Below are 14,803 nucleotides of genomic sequence, written 5' to 3' on the forward strand. Positions count from 1 at the left end.
GACATGGATTCTCTTGTTTACCCATAGGGATACATTCCTAGTACAAGGCTAGTAAGAGAGGAAAAACTCAATACTCAGTGAAAAAGTATATACATAAACCTCAGTGCTGTTTCAAAGTCCCCATTATTTCCTCCCCTAAAACAGATACATAGTCACCATACAGTCATTAAAAGACTTAAGATTTTAGATTTTTTAAGAAATTTATTTGACAGACAGAGATCACAAGTAGGCAGAGAGGGAGGCAGAGAGAAAAGAGGAAACAGGCTCCCTGCTGAGCAGAGAGGCGATGCGGGGCTTGATCCCAGGACCCCGGGGACCATGACCCGAGCCGAAAGCAGAGGCCTTAACCCACTGAGACACCCAAGCGCCCCAAGAGTTGAGATTTTAAACAGGGGGTAACTGGCTAGACTCAATTCAGAAAGAGCGTCATGCTTACCTTGTACATGCCGTAGCACTGTTGTAGCACTGAACTATAAACCTTGTCCTGCAAACACAAAAACGAAGATCTCAATTTAAGGGGAAAAAAAGTCCATGGCATAGCAAATATATAGTAACTCTTGGCAACACAATATAATGCTTGTAAGCTTAGACCTATGACAATTATGTGTTGACGATCAAATGTATTTAAATGCAGTTATGAGCCAGTTTTGGGAGAGCTTTTAACAATGATTAGAAGGCATTAGTGACACAAGATACACATTTTTATATAATTATGTAAATAGTGTAAATAGACATGAAACTTCACTATGCATATCCTGAGAATCTTCTGCGAAGTGACATAGCTTAAATTTGGCCAAATCACTCAACATATTTAGTAATACATTTTTCTAGAAATATGAAATGAAAAATGATACATTACCAACAACTCCTCCTCTTGGTATTCAACAATTGGTTTTCCATCTTTAGTTTGCTTTTCAATTATAGGATTCCGAACAACCTACACAATTTTGATAGAATGAAATTACACAATAACCCAATTATATAAGTTTTTAATTTTCCCTTAAATGAAAAAATTTAAACATACCACAACACCAAGAGCCCAAGAATACCGTAAATAGGAATTAGATTTTAAAATTGCAACCACCTTCATGGTAATTCTACTTTGCAACAACTAGAGGACTTTCCTAAAGTCCTAACAGTAGAGATCACCCATAACTTCACTACACAAGTTCAAAAAGATGTACTGCGTATTTAAATACCATGACCATCCAGAAATTCTCTTCTGGTTCATTGAAGAACTGTCTATTCTTCTGTGTATGTAAAGACTTCGCAGGTTTTGATGGGCTAAATGTCCTAAAAAGGTTAAAAAAAGAGTATGTTGGGGATGTTTCTCCAAGTTGAATGAGTTTTAAGAATTCACTGAACTCTGCAAAAGCGCCTTTAAAGACGGTTACCTTGTAAACTGTACAATTGCTTCACATAATCCAACATTTCTAATTTTCTCATTCTTTTCTACTTCATTTGGATGGTAGAACAAAATTTTATTTTCCTCCTGAAATATGAAGACAAAGAGTCATGTTAATATAAGCTTTTTTTTTTTTCACCCCCTTCCCATCTCAGCTGTTGAAAATGCTGTTTAATGTCAACCTCTCACGTTGCACATGCTAGCGGCAAACCAAAACAAAAACCCTGCTCAGAAAATCAAGAATTATCTTCCCCTCGGTATGTAAACAAGGGTCACCAGCCTGGAAGGCAATTGTGATACTCCACAAGTCACATGTCATCTGGCGGCACACAAGACAATTACTCTGAAAACTCGATTTTACGGTTTCTTTCCTCGTGCTAATTTTGCAAAACACGAGCGTTTGTAAGAAATAAGCGTGTGCGCACGTGCGTACACGTACGCCTCCGGGCGAGTAAAACTCTGCAGGTTCACGCGCATTTGGACTGACAGCCTTTAAAAGGACCGTGATTTGCTGCCAACAGAACCGGACATCCTTTGAGGAAGTCACCGTCCCCACCTATGAAACAAACAAAAACCCATCCCTGGAATGAATTTATCAGTTCGCGGGGGGGGGGGGGGAACAAAAAACTTTCCTAGGGACCCCCAAGCTTGCGTTATTTTAGGGTTACAACCCCCCACTCTCGATCCACGTTTCTGGTCGGGGACTTCCAGGAACAAAAACACAAGCTCAATCTCAGTCGCCCAGGATCGGCGCAAAAAGACTCAACCCGTGCGGAGAGAGAATCAGCCTGCTGAGCCCTCGTTCAAGACACAGGCTTTGATCCAGGACTCGAGAGAGAGACCCTGCCGGCGCTGTCCGGCCCCCACTTATTCCCTGGCCCCGGCGCACACCTGACACAAAACCTCCGCCCACGCCGCCCGAGGAAGGGAGTGACAGGTGCTGCGCGGTGTCCCCGCCACCCCACCCCGGGCCGCGCCCCCAAGGCTCCCCGGGCTCGCCGCGGGTCGGCCCCGGCCGCCCCCACCCTCGGGTCCTCCTCCGACCGCCGGCTACCACCGGCGCGCGGCCCCGTTCCGCGTACCTCGCCCTCGCGCGGCCCGAAGCGCGGGTTGTAGATGAAGAAACTCAGCAGCGCCGGCGGGAACTGCTTCTCCTGGGCCGTCCCGGCCCCAGCGCCGGCAGCCGCTGCCGCCATCCCGGCCCGGCCCCCGCCTCGGGAGCCTCCCTCTGCCCGCCCAGAGACAGCCGCCCTGAGGAGACCGCACTTCCGCCCTGCTCGCGGTCGCCCCGGAAGTACTCGCCGCCGGCCCGGAATAAGAACCCGCCCCCCGGCGTCTCCCTTCTGATGAGGACCTGGGAGGGTTCCTTCTCGTTCGTTTCTCTGGCAGGTGTTTCTTATTTGAGAGTGAAGGTGAAGGTGAAACTTTTTCGTTTGTTTGCTGCCAGATATTCTATCCTGGCTGCAGCGAGGGCTGCGTATTTAAAGAAAAATAGAACGGGCATGGTTTCTGTCTCTCTCTCTCTCTCTTTTTTTTTTTTTTGGAAGGGAGAGTGGAGACGCAAAGGAAGGTCAGCTGGGCGATTTGCCCCCTTCTATCATGTACAGGGTCCCTCTTGGCGTGTATGGGTTTTCTTGATCCCTGTTGGAGAGACCTCAGCTGACAGCTGGATCAAACGAAGCCGATGGGGTTTGCGCCTTACCCCAACTCCAGTGGCTCCGGGGGGTGGGGGTGGGGCGGGGAGGAAGATGGAGCGCAGATGTGAAAGCGCTGGGCTCGGGGAGGCGTGTGTGCTCCAAGCGGGACCGGAGTGCGGCATTCCCCGCGGGGTGCCCAGTCCCGGACCTTGGCGAGCAGGGCATCGCCCTTTCTTAGTAGTTTTGAGGAGTCACTTGCTTTTGAGCTCTGTGGATTAGAACATGGCTGGAACAGCTCGGGACTTCTGGCTTCTCGTATTGGGAGTTCAAACCCTTGCAGCCCACCGCTTGGCCGAACTCCAAACGACCTTGGTTTAGTTTAACTCATGTGTCACAGATCAAATTTAGAAACTGGACCTCTTATTCAAGCTGGCGGAATAGACCTTCATGTTTAGGGAGGAGATACTTTGGAATTTGGACGTGAGATGGATCTGGGTACTTACCCTAGACCTATCACTCAGCAAGGTGTGAAACCTTGGACCAATTACCTACCTTCAACCGCCTCTAATTTGGATTTGTAAAATGTCTAATAGTAAATGCTTACCTAGTAGGAATGGGGCTTTAAGAATTAAATGGGGTTATGAATTGTACATATAATGCCCAGCACTTGATCATTATTCAACAAATGGTTATCATTACTTGCTCTTGAAATACTTTCCCAAATAACTTGCTCTGGTGCATGAAATTCTCCACTAATAAAGTGTTTTGGTATTAACGCAATTATTTAAAAATATTTTTTAAGATGGCAGAATCCCCTCTCCTCTCTTCTTCCTTTTATTCCCGAAAAGTCTGTGGGAAGTTCTAATACAGAATATAGCTGCAGAGCTACCGTCTTTGATTTACTGGGGTCTAAGAGTAGTACCTTTTGGCTTTTTCCAGGGGCTACCCATCATTCCCATCTCCCTTGTCCCTGGTCTCCTGCCTGGGACCTACCGACTCCAAGGATATAGTTTGAAAACTCCAGGTTAAAGAAGTCTCTCCTTTGTCTCTGAGTAAATACTTCTCAAAAAGTAGAAGAGCCCAGGGTTGAGGTTGGAACACCTGAATTTTTAGTTCTGGTTTTGCCATTTACCAGCTGAATGAACTTTGACTAATCACTTACCTTCTTCAATTCCCATCTCCTCCTTGGCAAAATAAGATTAGTACCTGCCTCGCAGGGTTATTACAGAATTACACCAGATGATCCAAATGAAAACACTTAGTAAAGTACAAAGTACTACACAAATGTGGGGCAGGAGCCCTTCACAACATTAGTAAAGCTTTCTCCCCGGCACACTTCTACTTCCTTGTATACTTTGCCTCCTCGGCATGCATTCAATCAATTTAATTAATTGCCACAGGAAAGAGATGATACAAAACTAAAATGAAACAAAACCCCAGAAATCAAAGTGCTTTTTAAGTTTCAAAAGCTGAGGAGACGGGTGCCTGGGTGGCTCAGTGGGTTAAGCCGCTGCCTTCGGCTCAGGTCATGATCTCAGGGTCCTGGGATCGAGTCCCGCATCGGGCTCTCTGCTCAGTGGGGAGCCTGCTTCCTCCTCTCTCTCTGCCTCTCTGCCTACTTGTGATCTCTCTCTGTCAAATAAATAAATAAAATCTTTAAAAAAAAAAAAAGCCAAGGAGGCAAGAAAGCTCAGACATTAATGCACCCCCATCTCTCACAGTCTGAGGGTGTGCATGGATGCAGTGTGGGAGGAGTGGTGATGATAGACACTTAGATATTTTTGGAGACTTCAGAGCAGAGAGGATGTGTAGTTGCTTCCTTGTGAGGCTGGGGGTGGTGATAGAGGAGGCTCCAGAACTTCCCTCCTCCCGCAAATACAACGTACAGCTACGCATAGCGCAGTTCCTTCTGAGAGAAATCCAGAGACAAGCTCAATGACTCCTACACATCAGTTGAATGAGGAAATACCCCAATCGAAATGGGCAGGAAAGGCTGATACATGGTCTCATCACAACCCCCACCCGAGCACAGCATCACACAATGAGGAGGGAACCCTGGACTCCTAGCCTCTCTATGGGTTTGGATTGTACATCTAGCTACCCCAACTTTTAAGGCTCCAACCCACGGCTCTATCTTCAAAACACCTAACTCTGAATGCCAGTGGGACTTGCATTTACTAGAACCACAAGACCACATAGCAAAGAAGGAGTTCTTTTTTTTTTTTTTTTTTTTTAGATTTTATTTATTTATTTGTCAGAGAGAGAGGGAGAGAGAGCGAGCACAGGCAGACAGAGAGGCAGGCAGAGGCAGAGGGAGAAGCAGGCTCCCTGCCGAGCAAGGAGCCCGATGTGGGACTCTATCCCAGGACGCTGGGATCATGACGGGAGCCGAAGGCAGCTGCTTAACCAACTGAGCCACCCAGGCGTCCCAAAGAAGGAGTTCTTAATGGCTATGTGAACCCTCACCATGGTGATCCCCTCAAAGCTCAGTACAGAGGGAGCAGGCAAGATGCCGGGCAGTCTTTCCCTGGAAGGAATTTGTATACTTTACAAGCTGCTGCCTGAGGGTCTGGCTTCTAATTTAGCACATATATAGGGGCTGGCTGCTGTCCTTCCTGGAGCCCAAAATAGCTGGTTGGCACTACACACAATTTCCCCCTCTGTTCACTTGAAGAATAAACCAAGTCCCCAGTATCTCCCTGGAAGAAGCTTGTCCACACATGTAGGTGGGCCAACATTTACAGTCACCACCCAAGGATATGGGCCCCCAAATTACCTGGCTCTGATAGCTAGGAGGCACTCTGGAGCCCTACGCCGCAGTAGCAAAAAGCGGGTTTTAAATAGGGCAGGAGCTCCCTCTAGTGGCCATGCACCTGGGCTCAGCACAGGGAGAGCCCTCCTCCCACTGGAATGTCAAGAAGGAAAACATTGGGCTTAAATCCCAAGTTAGACCAAATGGCCCCCACAAACATTCACAGAACATGCTATCCAATAGCAGCAGAATTCCCATTCTTCTCAAGCACACACAAAAAATTGTCCATGATCACGTTAGAACACAAAACAAGTCTTAACCAAAATTTAATAAGATTGAAATCCTATCAAGCATTTTTTCTGACCACAAATGATAGGAAACTACATATCCGTGACCAGGGGAAAACTGGAAAATTCATTAATATGTGGAGATTAAACAAAATTCTCCCAAGTGATCTATAGGTCAAAGGAGAAATAAAAATGGAAACAAGGGCCACCTAGGTGGTTCAGTTGGTAGAGTGTATGACTCGATTTCAGCTCAGGTCATGATCTCAAGGTGAGAACAGTCCCCGTGTTGGGCTCTGTGTTCAGCAGGGAGTCTGCTTGAGGATCCTCTCTCCCTCTCCCTCTGCCTCTTTCCCCCACTTCCCACTCATACGTGTGCATGCACATGCGCTCTCTGTGTCTCTGTCTAAAATAAACCAGTCTTTAAAAAAAGGAAATAAAAAAATATTTTGAGACAAATGAAAATGAAAACAACATAGCAAACACTACTGGGTGCAGCCAAAGTAGTTCCAAGAGAGAAAAGTATATATATATATATATATATATATATATATATATATATATGATCTTATTTATTTATTTGACAGAGAGAGAGAGATCACAAGCAGGCAGAGAGGCAGACAGAGGGGGAGGGAGGAAGCAAGCTTCCTGCTGAGCAGAGAGCCCAATGTGGGGCTCGATCCCAGGACTCTGAGATCATGACCTGAGCCAAAGGCAGAGGCTTAACCCACTGAGCCACCCAGGTGCCCCTGATAAATACCTATATTAAGAAAAAAAAAAGTGGGGGGTGCCTGCCTGGCTCACTTGATTAAGCATCTGCCTTCAGCTCAGATCATGATCTCAGGGTCCCGGGATCAAGCCCTGCATCCAGCAAGGAGTCTGGTTTTCCCTCTCCCCTTATCCCTCTCCCCGTTCATGCACTCACTCATGTGCTCTCAATTAAATAAATAAATAAATAATTTTTTAAAAGATCAAGATCTCAAACAACCTAAGTTTATACCTCAAGGAATTAACAAAAGAAGAGCATGGGGCGCCTGGGTGGCTCAGTGGGTTAAAGCCTCTGTATTTGGCTCAGGTCATGATCTCAGGGTCCTGGGATCGAGCCCTGCGTCGTGCTCTCTGCTCAGCTGGGGAGCCTATTTCCTTCTCTCTCTCTCTGCTTGCCTCTCTGCCAACTTGTGATCTCTGTCTGTCAAATAAAACTTGTACTTGTACTGGAACGTGATGACGGGGGCTCCTTCAGGAAAAGCTGGTGAACTTTGTCAGAGCAGGAAAGACACACCTGGAGCTGGGGGCTGCAGGAGGACCCCACACCAAGGCGGGGATCCAACAGATACGTGACCACCCCGTGCTGAGTTCCGGAGCATAAATACAATGGCTATTAATTTACTCTTACTCCCACCCCCCAAATCTCAGACCCATCTAAGACTGGGGGCATTTAGGGGTACCTGGGTGGCTCAGTTATTAAGCATCTGCCTTCAGCTCAGGTCATGATCCCAGGGTCCTGGGATGGAGCCCCACGTCAGGCTCCCTGCTCAGCGGGAAGCCTGCTTCTCTCTCTCCCATTCCCCCTGCTTGTATTTCCTCTCTTGCTGTGTCTCTCTCTGTCAAATAAATAAAAACTTAAAAAAAAAAAAAAGACTGGGGACCCACAACCCCAAGCCAGTTGACATATTACAAAGCCACCGCACAAGAAGGGTCAAGATGTGTTAAAGTGAGGGGGTAGGGATGCAGGTGTTTTATGTTCTTGAAATATATTTTATCACTCAAAAATAACTCGAGGATGTGAATCCATTTACCTTCATTGTAGAACTCCTAGGAAAACAATGTCAAAATCTACTCCTTACCCGAAAACGTTGACTTTTTGAAACCAGTTAAAAGCGCACGTAAATGAGTAGTCTTCCCAGTGAATAAGGTAACAGGCCAGGTGGAAATGAGCCTCATGATTCCAATTTCACCTGTCGTCTTAAGTGTTTGCAAAGTAATACCATCCCTTCACATTAGCAGGAGAGATAGAAGATAGGTTTTTGCTTGAAACTGGATTCCTGAGTACTCATTACACAAAATTAAACTGCATTGTCCCACAGAATTAATTATGCTGTTTGTCAACCTGAATGAACGGACAGAGCTCCGTATCTTCAGAGTTTTTCTACGCTTTGTTTCTGAGCTGGGAAAAACTTCGGTGGAAATCTATAGATTGAAAAAGCTAACTTCAATATTTTGTAATGTACAGATGCTGAACCAAAATACCTAATAATGTTGGAAGTATTTTAGTCATTCTTCGTATTAGTCTCAACAATGAAGCACATTCAAGAAACCAGCTTTCAGATCACATTTCATTCAATTATAAACTACTGAACTATAAGTCAAAATTACAATTAAGTAAAAAGAGCTCAAATTAAAGCCACTGTCACAGCCCTATTTTATAAACAAGTAGGAAAAACAAACTTCTGTAACTTGTCATGCGCTCTAGGTCCTCATGTCAAAGCCAAAAATACAAGATTCCACTGCCGAGAACATCCCCTTCTTGAGGTAGGTTGATGGTCTTTGGCAAATTAGTTAAAAATTGAGAACTCAAGCACAAAAGTAAAATTGTTTACATGCTTGTCAATCCCTTTTCCTGACTGTTACAACTTCAGGATTTTTTTCCACTTTTGATTCGACTCTGGATACGTTCTATTTAAAATTTTTCCTCACTATGTAAAAATATAAGTGAGTCCAAAGAAATGAGTAAGAATTTCCAGAACAGAATAGTATGCAGGGCTTTCATTCATTTGAGTGTGGGATACATCTTTGGCATGAAAGTTTTTTTAAATCAAAATGGTTACTTTGGCTTAGTGACAAAAATCGGGTAAATTCTACATCTGTTTTTCATGTCCCGAGTTCCTGTGCTGCGTTTCTTCAAAGGCCTCAGTCTTATCTCACTGTCCCGTCATCCTTCCAGCTGGAGATAACTGGTTTGAAATCTCTCATATTCCCCTTAGCCTCATTCTAACGCGACGATATCGAAATTCCGTGGTTGTGTTAGTTGAGTTTCTTCTGAATGCATATTATATAAATACATGGTTATTAAAATAAAAACGTTGAACCCCGGAGGCCCCCTTGTTGTATACACCCCACATTTCGAGAAGCTGCCTTAACATGGCCCCCTATATAGCCGGGGTTTAAAAATCCCTGAGCTACTTCAAGTGTGAAGGAGGCAATCCAGGAGAGCCCCAGGCCTCAGGAACCTGCTTGTGCAGTGAAAAGTGTGCACCTTTCGGGGGGGGGGGTCCCAGGAAAATGCCTCAGTTCCTCCCCGGAGTCCTCAACTCTGGGGGTCAGCCAGAAATAACACCTTGAACCTGCCTCCTGGACATCAGCATCGTGAGAGTTTCCTGGCTTGACGGGGCCCCATCCTCACGAATACTCTGTAACAGGACCCGGAGGCTCACCTCCAAAGTGAAGGCAATTCCTGGTGTAATTGGCTCAGGTGGTATTTCAAGGAGAGCCAGGAAAGTGAAGACCGAGAAAGAGAAGCGGGTGGTGGCAGGAGGTAGGGTCAGAGCAGGCAGTCTCAGATAGCTTGTTTTTTTAAGGAAAAAAAAAAAAAAAGGCAACCTCCCCCCCGCACCAAAAAAAAAAAAAAAAGAAAGAAACCAAAAAAACCCCCAAAACAAGCTTGAAAATGGGTCTGTGCCCATCCGGTAGAGTGAGTCTCCTTAGTTTTGGGGCCATTACTGCCTCCCATTTTTTTCTGTACTGTTGACTTTTAAATCTCTCTTCTGGCCATCTAATGCATAAGCAAAGGTGCTTTTATGCTCTTTACAAATCTCTTCATGTTACTTTCGGACTCCGAGAACTGCCTGAGAAAATCCCAGCCTGATGGTACCATTTGCTTTTGACTTTTTTCTCCCCCCCTCCTGTTTTTTTCTGTTTGCTGGCACACTCCAGTATGGCTGGCTTAGTGCTCGGGAGGACCAGGAGTCTTTCTCAAAGCCCTCAGCCCCCAAATTGCTTTCATCCCTGCACCTTGCTATGAAGACACCACGATGACAACACACCCACACATCAGTAGATGACGAGAAACGCATCTTTATTGGATGAATTTTAAAGGCATTGTCTGCCAAGGGCCTTACAGGAGTCATCAGGCATACCAACCATGGACCACCGAAAATTCACAAACGACTGTCTTATTACCTTGCTAAAACAGGAAGTCAATTGCAGAAGCACTTCTGTGGGGGCATGGGGGGGAGTAATGAATAAATAAACTAGGGGGAGGAAGTGGGATTTCCCATTCCTAAGGCTTTGGAGGTCTTCCGGCTGATTGTCTCTATCTCCACAGCCTGGAGCTTTTAAGAATGCACCATTTCCTGGAATTCTAGAACAGAAGAGGCGAGAAAGCATCAGTGGAAATGACTGGGTATTTTTACCGACAGGACAGGTCGTGGCGGCTGGTGGGAGTTTTGAAGAGGAAAGGAAGCAGATTGTCAGATGACGGGCTTGGCCCCCTCTAAGGGCACAAAAGGAGGGGGGAAATGTGTCACTGGCTGTGGATAGAGCTGGTCTATAACGTCCCATCCTCCTGCGTAATCTAACATCTTCCGCTTTGCAATAGAGCCCCTTGTATTAGAGCCTGGGAGCCCAGGCATTTCTCTCTGACAGTGCACAGACTTGGTATAATACCCTATCGCAATCTGGGATCGCTCAGCCCTCTGGCTACTTTAAGACAGAGGAAGGGGGTTTCTTCCTCTTTTCAGAAGTTACATTGTACAGATGTAGGAAACAATTCATGGGGCTTCGGAACTCACTTCTTGAACTCTCACCTTACGCCCAAGAGTTTATGTTACTAAAAGGCGATGGTAATAGGGGTAAGGATAAAAATGAGCGGTTGTGACTGATTGAAATTGAAAACCGGGGTTTTGCTTTATATTTATTGGTATACTTTGCCTACCTGGAATTTGGAAATTTTTTTTTTCTGGTGGCTAGATTTAAATAAATCAATCTTATCTCAGCTATTTTTCTGAGCTATAAATAGCTACATGAACGCCTGTGTAGTAAGTTATAGTGGTATAATTTTGGATAGGTTTTTAAAGGGAGGATTTAATAGGAATTTTTAATATCAAGTTAGTATCACCGTAAAGAGCATGAATAAAATCTCCTGAGCTGGCATGCACAGTGTAGCTAAAAAGCATGTAAGCAACATAATTGAATAGGAAGAAAATAATTCTGCAGCCATGCAGCTATACTAAAATTTGACTATAGGACTCTGCACACAAAAGACTCCATACCTCGCGTTTGATCTACTCTCTCATATTGTCCACTTGGTGGGTTAATGTCTAATAAAATGTGTTTGTTTAAACCCTTGAAAGCGAAGAGGCTTTCCTACTCAAGTCAATAGACATTTCGATATGAGACACACTTGATAATGTCAATCCTTCCCTTATTCGGAAAGGCTCAAATCCCAGGGGTAGAAATTCCTTACGTCATTGCCATGATGCATTAGGGTGTCTTGCAAATCATTAGCCAGGCCATCGCTAGTTCCCCCGGTCGGGTGAAGGGTATTTTCCGGGTCATAGACAGTAACTCACAGGACCAGGTTCAATGGTTCCTTCCCAGGCATCACATTAGTCTCTATATACATCACTGGTATCACACAGTAGGCCCATTTTACAGATGAGAAGGTTGAAGCTCAGCCAGGTTAAGAATGGGGGATTTTCACTGACCGTGTCTGCCTGATCTCACGACCCAAGTCCCCCAGATTGCTTCTAGAGCTAAATTCTTTTGTACTGGGTACAGGTGTGAACATACCATCGGCCCCAATTTTCCCATCTCCGTCATTATCTGCAGCCGCCATCAAGGACTTGGTTTCTGACTCTGTCAGCTCTCTAGCCCCACTCTCGAACTTCTGGAGGAAAAACCTGCAGGAAATCAAGATTGATGGGAATTTTCTGAAAGACCACATGTCCCTGCGCTTCCCCATTTCCTCTTGAAGCAAACCACCTGTTCTTGGCCATTGTGATATTCCGTCAAAGGTCTACACAAGCCAAACTTGCCTTCCTTATAGAAACCACTGGTGGGAATTCTGTTTTTAAAAGTGTTTTTTTTTTTTCAGGGAGACATGTGAGTTAAGCGACTGCTTTTGGCTCAGGTCATGATTCCGGGGTCCTGGGATCGAGTCCCGAGTCAGGGTCCTGGCTCTGTAGGGAGTCTGCTTCTCCCTCTCCCTCTGATCCTTCCTCTTCTCGTGCTGTCTCTCAAATGAATAAAATAGATAAATTTTTAAAAACTAAAGATTTTTTTTCAGAGTTTTGTTGATAAGTCCATTTGTCAAAGAAAAAAACCTACAATGAATGAACTTCTGCAACTACTGTCTCCAGTGCCCATGTCTAGTGCAAGGATAGAAGCGTGGCCCACTGACCCACGGCCTTCCCTTGTGTGGGGCTCTGTGGAACAACCAGCATCAACACTGGCCATTGAAGAAATACTGACCAAACTGGCCTCCACGGCTACCAACCCACCTAGCAATGTCAAGGGCAAAACTCACTTAAGCTCTTCTTCATCCAGATATCCACTCTGGTCATTGTCTATGAACCGAAAAACATCCTTCACCTGGCTGGCCGACATCTTGGAGAGGCCTGATGTCTGGAAGAATTTTTGGGGTTCGAAAGTATCTGGGTCTGAAGGACAGAGAGAGGGTTATTCTGAGGCTCATCAGGTCACATTCCGTATTTGGGCCAAGTTGCTGAAAAAATATGTTTATCAAAAGCCCTCATACTACAGGAATGCTCAGTTCTCACTTTTTAAAAAAAGACGGGGCATCTAGGTGGCTCAGTCGGTTAAGCATCTGACCCTTGATTTCAGCTCAGGTTGTGATCTCAAGGTCATGAGATCGATCCTTCCATCAGGCTCTTTGCTGGGCGTGGAACCTGCTTAGTATTCTTTCTCCCCCTCTCCCTCTCCCCCTGACCTGCCCCCCCACCCCACTCTCTCACTCTCTCTCAAAAGTAAATAAATAAAGACAGACAGACAGACAGACAAAGAGGGCTGTGACTAGGGCAAGACTATGAGGCAGCGAAGACTGGGTAGTTTTGTGATAGCATCTCCTGTCTCCCTCCTTCCCTGTCCAGTTGCTTTTGTCTACCCCTCCCTCCTCTGTGCCTCCCCCGCTTCCCTTTTTACAGCCTGTGTGTCCAAGACTCCAGCAGGGCTGGTCTCATTGGCTGGGTGAAGTGAGGTCATTCCATTCAAACAGCCTACAAGGTATCCACATGTTTCTTTTTTCACATTTTTTTTCTTTCACTTTACAGCAATGGAATCATAGGTTTTGTAACTAGTATTTCATTGACAACAATTTTACTCTCTGATCCCACGGATTTTCAGCAAAGTCCATATTTTAATCCTTGAGGCTTTGCTGGAAGTGTGAACAGCTGGGAAATAGTCACCCCTGCCCCCTGCCCTTTACCTTGGCACTCCTGCAGGGCTGCTGCGATGTCATCAGCGCTAAGGACATCTGTGATGCTCATTTTCGACCTAGTCACACAGATTAAACAAGATGTGGTCAATGACAAGCAGGAAAATGCACGCCCAGGGGCGCTATATGCGCCTGGGCCCACGGAAACTGTGTTTGTGGGGAATTTTTTTTTTTTGTATCTGTGGGAATTTTTAAATGCGATAAACATGATATTGTATTAAATGAAGGGCCAGAAGAGCCACATACAAGCCATAAACTGAAAAGATTCCAGCCCCCTTTGTGTCTCTGCCTTCTCCTGAATGTTCTTCAAAGACAAATTTTAAAACTACAACTTAGAGGATGAATTGATCCCATTTTTTTAAATAAAAAGGATATTTGCACAATTGATCACTTACAGAGTCATCTACAAAACTATGTTCATACACTGGAAATGCAATGTTTCCAATTCTATGTGGGGGAGGATATAGCTTGGACTACTTGGATACCTTCTGTGGAAAAGATGCTCTCTCTGTTCTGAAGGATGGGAATCAGAGACATGGAAAGCCCATCTACCAGAGATCAAAGAGACTCCTTTCATGTGTCAAGTCCATAAGGAAAGGGAAATCTGAGCACAGCATGCACCAACCTAATATGAATCCATAGGAAAGAAGGAAAGTAGGAAAGAAGAGTCTGGGGTCTTGTAGGTCCACCAGCTACTTACCTTTTCAGATTTTTCCCCAAGAAGAATCAGGAAAAAGAGCTGAAGGAGCACAAAACAGATGCGCTTTTGATACCTTAGTGACCTACCTTATATAGGATTGAAAAAGTGATAGTAAGAACCTCTTAGATTTCCTTTTCAAGGATCAAGTAGACCGTAGCTCGAATGTCTTGCCTTGCTAATTAAACCTCTTTTTTGTTCTATTTATATCACAAGGGAATGTGGGTGGGAACAGCCAATTTTTAAAAACAAACCTCAACAAACCTTAACTAAAGTTTCAGTTCTGCAAATGAACCCGCTGGCAGTGTGGAGAAGAAACCAAAAGGCTGATTAAGAGGAGACAGTAGCCAAAACGAGGTGAACACAAATGGGGGCCTTCCGTAAAAGGACCCCCGGGTGTTAGTGGCTGCTGTTTGAAGCAGGCCTGCTGTTACCCTCTGAAGCCATGGATGTGAGAGGCCGACCTTGGTCCAGAGTCGACAGACTCAAAGTCAGTGTCAAATAGACCCATAGACTTGTCCATCAAAGGGGTGGCACTGGTTGGATGACTCTCCAAAAAAGTCTTGAGTCAGATT

The 14,803-nt window shown here is 45.2% G+C and overlaps 2 protein-coding genes across 2 annotated transcripts in view; both read right to left on the bottom strand.

The window, feature by feature from the left end:
• CCZ1 (CCZ1 homolog, vacuolar protein trafficking and biogenesis associated) overlaps positions 1-2,670 on the bottom strand; it is a 31,281-nt gene extending 28,611 nt beyond the window's left edge. The window contains exons 1-5 of the mRNA XM_044234219.1: positions 2,488-2,670; positions 1,395-1,492; positions 1,200-1,293; positions 860-937; positions 437-484 (exon numbers count right to left, since the gene is read on the bottom strand). Of these exons, the coding sequence (XP_044090154.1) occupies positions 437-484; positions 860-937; positions 1,200-1,293; positions 1,395-1,492; positions 2,488-2,601 (432 nt within the window). The 5' untranslated portion in view covers positions 2,602-2,670. The remainder of the gene's footprint in view (positions 1-436; positions 485-859; positions 938-1,199; positions 1,294-1,394; positions 1,493-2,487) is intronic.
• Positions 2,671-10,412: 7,742 nt separating this feature from the next.
• OCM2 (oncomodulin 2) lies at positions 10,413-13,583 on the bottom strand. Its single transcript, XM_044233272.1, has 4 exons — positions 13,523-13,583; positions 12,605-12,737; positions 11,869-11,978; positions 10,413-10,438 (listed from the first exon to the last, which is right to left on the bottom strand). The coding sequence occupies exons 1-4, from the start codon at positions 13,581-13,583 to the stop codon at positions 10,413-10,415; spliced, it is 330 nt and encodes a 109-aa protein (XP_044089207.1).
• Positions 13,584-14,803: the final 1,220 nt, after the last annotated feature.

The sequence above is a fragment of the Neovison vison genome, chromosome 14 (genome assembly GCF_020171115.1).
Source record: "Neovison vison isolate M4711 chromosome 14, ASM_NN_V1, whole genome shotgun sequence".
Classification (NCBI taxonomy): Eukaryota; Metazoa; Chordata; class Mammalia; order Carnivora; family Mustelidae; genus Neogale; species Neogale vison.

What these genes read in the sequence shown, in the direction of transcription:
- OCM2 (XM_044233272.1), bottom strand. Translation starts at nt 13,583, where the DNA reads ATGAGCATCACAGATGTCCTTAGCGCTGATGACATCGCAGCAGCCCTG. An exon ending in AGCCCTGCAGGAGTGCCAAG is followed by an intron (nt 12,738 to 13,522) that starts GTAAAGGGCAGG and finishes TCTGTCCTTCAG; the next exon opens with ACCCAGATACTTTCGAACCC. An exon ending in TGGGAAAATTGGGGCCGATG is followed by an intron (nt 10,439 to 11,868) that starts GTATGTTCACAC and finishes CTTCTGTTCTAG; the next exon opens with AATTCCAGGAAATGGTGCAT.